This window comes from Penaeus japonicus, unplaced genomic scaffold, assembly GCF_977035675.1.
Source record: "Penaeus japonicus unplaced genomic scaffold, GWHDUDI00000001_assembly GWHDUDI00000013, whole genome shotgun sequence".
Classification (NCBI taxonomy): Eukaryota; Metazoa; Arthropoda; class Malacostraca; order Decapoda; family Penaeidae; genus Penaeus; species Penaeus japonicus.
The window spans coordinates 29,151,357-29,156,356 of NW_028234415.1; the positions used below are offsets into that span (position 1 = coordinate 29,151,357).

General features: G+C 36.0%; 1 protein-coding gene across 2 annotated transcripts in view; it reads right to left on the reverse strand.

The window, feature by feature from the left end:
- LOC122250826 (ubiquitin-conjugating enzyme E2-17 kDa) overlaps positions 1-4,193 on the reverse strand; it is a 20,582-nt gene extending 16,389 nt beyond the window's left edge. Inside the window, exons 1-2 of one of the 2 annotated variants that reach the window (XM_086543386.1) lie at positions 4,128-4,193; positions 1-113 (exon numbers count right to left, since the gene is read on the reverse strand). The exon at positions 1-113 is cut by the window's left edge and continues 36 nt beyond it. Coding sequence is in view for 1 of the 2 variants with exons in the window: in XM_043012479.2 (XP_042868413.1) it covers positions 4,128-4,151 (24 nt within the window). In the remaining variant the exon portion in view is untranslated. The remainder of the gene's footprint in view (positions 114-4,127) is intronic. The other variant, XM_043012479.2, reaches the window with a different exon arrangement.
- Positions 4,194-5,000: the final 807 nt, after the last annotated feature.

Genomic DNA, 5,000 nt, shown 5'->3' on the forward strand with positions numbered 1-5,000 from the left:
GCGGTACTTTAGAGCAAGAGGTCGGTAACTTGGTGTGTGCCATCGCTCTCCAAAGATAGTGCTTGCTAGAGATTGTAGATGGGTGCCATTCAAGGCTCTCTCTCCTACTGGTGCTAGAAGAAAGTGGTGCCATCTAGGTTTTGGTCGTTCAGTTAGCTTAATATTACGGTAATTATAGTAATCATAACTGCAATTGTCAACCTCACTCACTCATTCCTCATAGCACAATGATCCAAAATCCCTGAACATCATTTAAGTCATGACGCCCGTCGTCAGGCCAAAGCTCCTGCGTCATGTACATCATGACACCCGTCAGCAATGGGTTAAAGGAACATCATTTAGCATCCCTAAATTCTAATCTAAATATATGATGGTTAAATAAAAAAGTATTTCCACTCTGACTTTAACATACAGAGGGATATCAGTGGGTAAATCCTACAAAGAAATTGATGAAATTATTTAATTAATAAATCATTCATAAATAAGTTTGAAATGTTATACTACAAAAAAGTTTTAGCTACACAACTCAGGAAGTGATATATCTTTATATATATCCTGTTTTCCTCTTAGTTCTTAGAATAAAATCTGTCTTTTTTTGTGAGTACATAACTTCAATATCTTAAAAAATTCAAGCAATTCCATATTTGGTAAAGATACTAATTTGCTGACTCAAGTGATCACCATGGTCTATATTCTAATAAGACTGAGACTGGACTGGTTCTAATTGACTTATATATTACCATTACCAGATCTATGGTGAATGATAATTGGCCTTTGTTTTAGAGTTGAATGCATGTAGGCCAGAGTGATTGCTTGACCTACCCTGAGTACACTAACAAGTTTTATCAATGCATTTTCCTGCATTTGTGTCCACCTAAAACTATTAACATTAAAATCTACAACAAAATCCTTTATAAAACCTGCAAAATCAGAAAGCAGCACAATCACCAAAAAATGTGCAGAGACAGAGAATTGTAAAATTGTATTATCATACATTTCTCAACTAAAAAGAATTCTGGAAAGATGACCCTCGTTGACCTTCTTGGAGATCTATCTTAAAATGAGGATCCAGTCCTAGCTCAATCTTGCCAGAATATAAAGGGTGAAGAGTTGTTAGCCTTTGCTGGAACTTATAACACAAGGCCACAGCAATCACTTCAATCTGACTTCAGATTGTGGGCCATCCATCATAAGCAAGTTCCAATAGGATCTGGGTAAAACACAGCTAATAAAGCAAAGTAAAGTATAAAAAAAGTCTAGTTTTGAAAGTCACTGTATACAACTTCTACATATTAAAATAATAATAATAATAATAAGGTAATGGTCATAAAAAAAAACATAATCCAATATAAAATTAAATAATCAGCTTCAAAGGTAGGGCCATAATCACTTCAAATTCAGCAAATCTATACTCCAACAGCCAATTCCAGTGATGCTATGGCCTCTGCACTCTGGCATAAGCAAAAACAATTATGTATATTCTGGTTGATGCTGGGTTTAATAATATCAATTTAATGACAATACAAAAATTGATAAAGACTATCATTATTGCCATAAAGATCAAATCAAACAGCTCAATAAGGTATAAAAAAACCTTGCTCAGGCAAAAGAGAACATCAAAATTGCTTATCAAAATCTGCAAATCTATGCTCATGTGGCTCAGTCCACAGGCAGCTCTCACAGCTATTGTCCCAACACTTGTGGCCAGAATAAAGTTCTTTAGGTAAACAAGGTTTCAAAATCTTTTTTAGCAAACCTACTTCTTGGCTTGAATTTCTACAGAATCAAGTGGCCACTGTTGGCTAGTGGTTATGAGTTATCTGAATATTATGGATAATCAGACCTAAATGAAAGAGTGAAGCAACATGTAAGGAATGCAGTGAGGAATGGATCAGTCTGCATTAAATTTGTAGTGTATCAGATTTCTACAAATAAACAAGTTATCAAAGTACTTGCTGTGAAATGGCTGTCGGATGGGGGTCAAAGCCCCCCTGGCTAGGATATTATATAGGGGGTGGGGGGTTCTATGGAGATCTATGGAAGTACATAACCTTGGTTTAATTTTAAGCAAGTATCATTACATATGGTTTTGATTACATTTTTGATTTTGCAAAACACAGTTGATACAGCACAGAAGTGAGTAATATCAGTTAAAATCATTGCACAACGAAATGATCATTGCACAACGAAATGATTTGAAATTATGAGTGAAAACAATCATTATCTGAACCTGCTCAGATTTCATATTTTGAATCATTCTTTATTATCTAAAATGGGATTCTTGGCTGCATTATTTTTCACTCTTCCACTTTCTTTCACTTTTCAAACAAGAAGTCATGAGCAATTTCATCCATACCCTCCCATCCCCCAACATAAACAACCTGGAAACCCAAGATTCCCTAAGCTTGCTGGCTGGATGACTAGAAACAATCTCAGGAGGGTGTGGTCTTCGTCTGAGAATTACCCTTCCAGGCAACATATTGTTCAATAAGGAATAAGTGTAAGTTAAATCTTGCTGAATACATGGGAGTGAAATATGATAGCCTTTTCTAGAGTATAGTAACAATTCACTGTGTCCTATTCTGAACAATCAACCCATATGCTTTCACAGAAGTTGTGACTAAGCAACTTCTATAACATGCTTATAAATGAATGGTACTAAACAAATTGTATCGTGCTCCACCCTGTTTATTCCAGTGGCAAAGATCAATAAACAAACAATGGAACAGTATAAAGCATAAAAGGTTTTTTATTAATGAAGAAGAACTATTTGACTGTATGCTTCTCTGAATCTTTCTCTGGTCTTTAAGAATGGTAAACATCCTAATCCAAAAAAAAAAAAAAAAAAAAAAAAAAAAAAAAGCTTAGTACAATTTATCACTTTGGTAACTGTCGAGAAAAAGGAGTGTATGGATAATGGAAAACTATTGTAATGATCATGAAAAAGCAAAACAACACTGGTAGGTATTAAAATCTAATATTATCAATATAGGTAATATGAAGTGAGCCTACAATAACAATCAAAGTTTGTGGTTCTTTGCAACAAACGATACCGAAGCCCGTGATTTGCATTCAGAAAAGGCCAGCAACCCTCTTCCAAATATACTTTGGGAAGATAAAGCTTGTAGACCTCCCTGGTTATTTATCATCAAATGAGGGAGTCAATTCAGGCTCTATTTTGTTGGCTCTTGTCAGAGCACAAAGTGCAGAGGTCATGGCATTGCTTTACGGGGCTCTAGTCAGGATAACAAAAAGAACTTAATCTTTTTTAAATGAAAATCCTTTCTGGAAATAACTTTTCAAAATTCAAATTTTCAAACAAATAAATAACTAAATACCAAGTATGTGAAATTATATGTAGAGAAAAAAAAATAGTGTGTAAGTTTACAAAAATAATACCACACATAGAAGAGGTAAAAGAAGGCAAACCAATCTGAGCAGAGCAGTGATGGAACCTTCTAGACCACATTAACTGTCAAAAACTTGGTTCATGGTCTAGTTAGCACTTAAACTTGAGCCTACAACTTAAATGCCAGCCATATACCCTGCCATTCTGAAGTGAAAGAAACAAAACTCGATTCCTAAAAATAGAAAAAATAGGTTCACTAAACTCTTGCCTCTCCGGGCCAAATAACACAACATATTTACTTATTAAATCAATAAATTTAAGCCCTGGTGAAGCTCTAACAAACCTACAACTCATACTGACTCGCAATTGTATGGAAAAGCACGAAAAGTATGGAAATTGTGGAAAAAATAGAATGTCCAAATTTAGCCTTTAACACTTGGCATGTGAGGCGAGTCGGCCAGACCTCTCTCTCTCTCTCCATTTTACCCTCTTAACCTATTTCTTTCAGGATTTAAGGGTACTAGTGTAGTGGAGTCCTATGCCGAATAAAGGGCCCATTAATGAGCTTGCTCTCACATCAAACCGATGGAAAAATACCTAATACGGAGAAAAAAAATAAAGGGAAAAAGACGGAGCTCTATCACTTGTAAGATATAGAGGGACGAGAAGACCATCGTCTTTTCGTAGCCATTTCCCTCGATCTTTCACTTCAAAAGTCCTTTCCATGAAGAGAGAAACCTATGTCTACCCTCTAACAAATAATCCTTGGGAAACTCACCTTGTTAATTCTCTTTAGTGCCATACTCTGGGAGAATATTCAGCCAACCCTGAGACACTGACCGCCCCTCGCACACTGAGCCAAGATGGGTGATCCTGAACACCTCGCGGAGGAATACTGTCCTTTTTCTCAACCCTTTTCTCTTAGCCTAAACACTTTTTCGATTCGTGAAAGCAGCGTGAAAGGATCTTTAGAACTCCTCAGTTTAGTTCCCGTTCTTCCGGAAGATTGGCTTCGATGGTATTCCCTCGAAAGGGACGGAGGACTACTTTTTCTTCCGCTGTTGAGGCTGAGCCAGTTCTCTCAGCTGATGGAATCATTTCCTGTGAAAACCAGCACAGGAATCTACACCGATTTCAATTTATTACTCATCGAGGTCCACTCTTTTTCCTAATTTTTGACTCGTTAGGAAGACACTATAATAATTTTGATCTGGTTAATGTGTAAAATTTGGGTTTTAGGAACTGTATATTATGTCCCAAGGACCGGGAAGTTTAAACTTCCCTGTGACGTCAATGATGTAATCGGTTTCACACGCGGCGCGGCAGGCCTTTAACTAGAACTTTAAATGCTTTTTGACCATGAATCATATATCATTTCGTGAAATATGTAAACTGACATATTCACGTGATGTATTTACAAATTTAAGTTGATAATATCTTGATCGCTATCGGCAACTGCTGATAAAACCGGTGTAGTATTGTTAGATATTGATTTTGTAGTTAGACCATTGCATTCATGTTGTTTGTAGATTTAATAGAAACACTGAATTCTAGTCTTCTCGCAGCAAGATAAATATGAAATATAAGAAGTATATAAGCTTTTAACAGATAAATTGCCAAAGTTTTCCTCCAAGATGAGTTGTCAATGAGA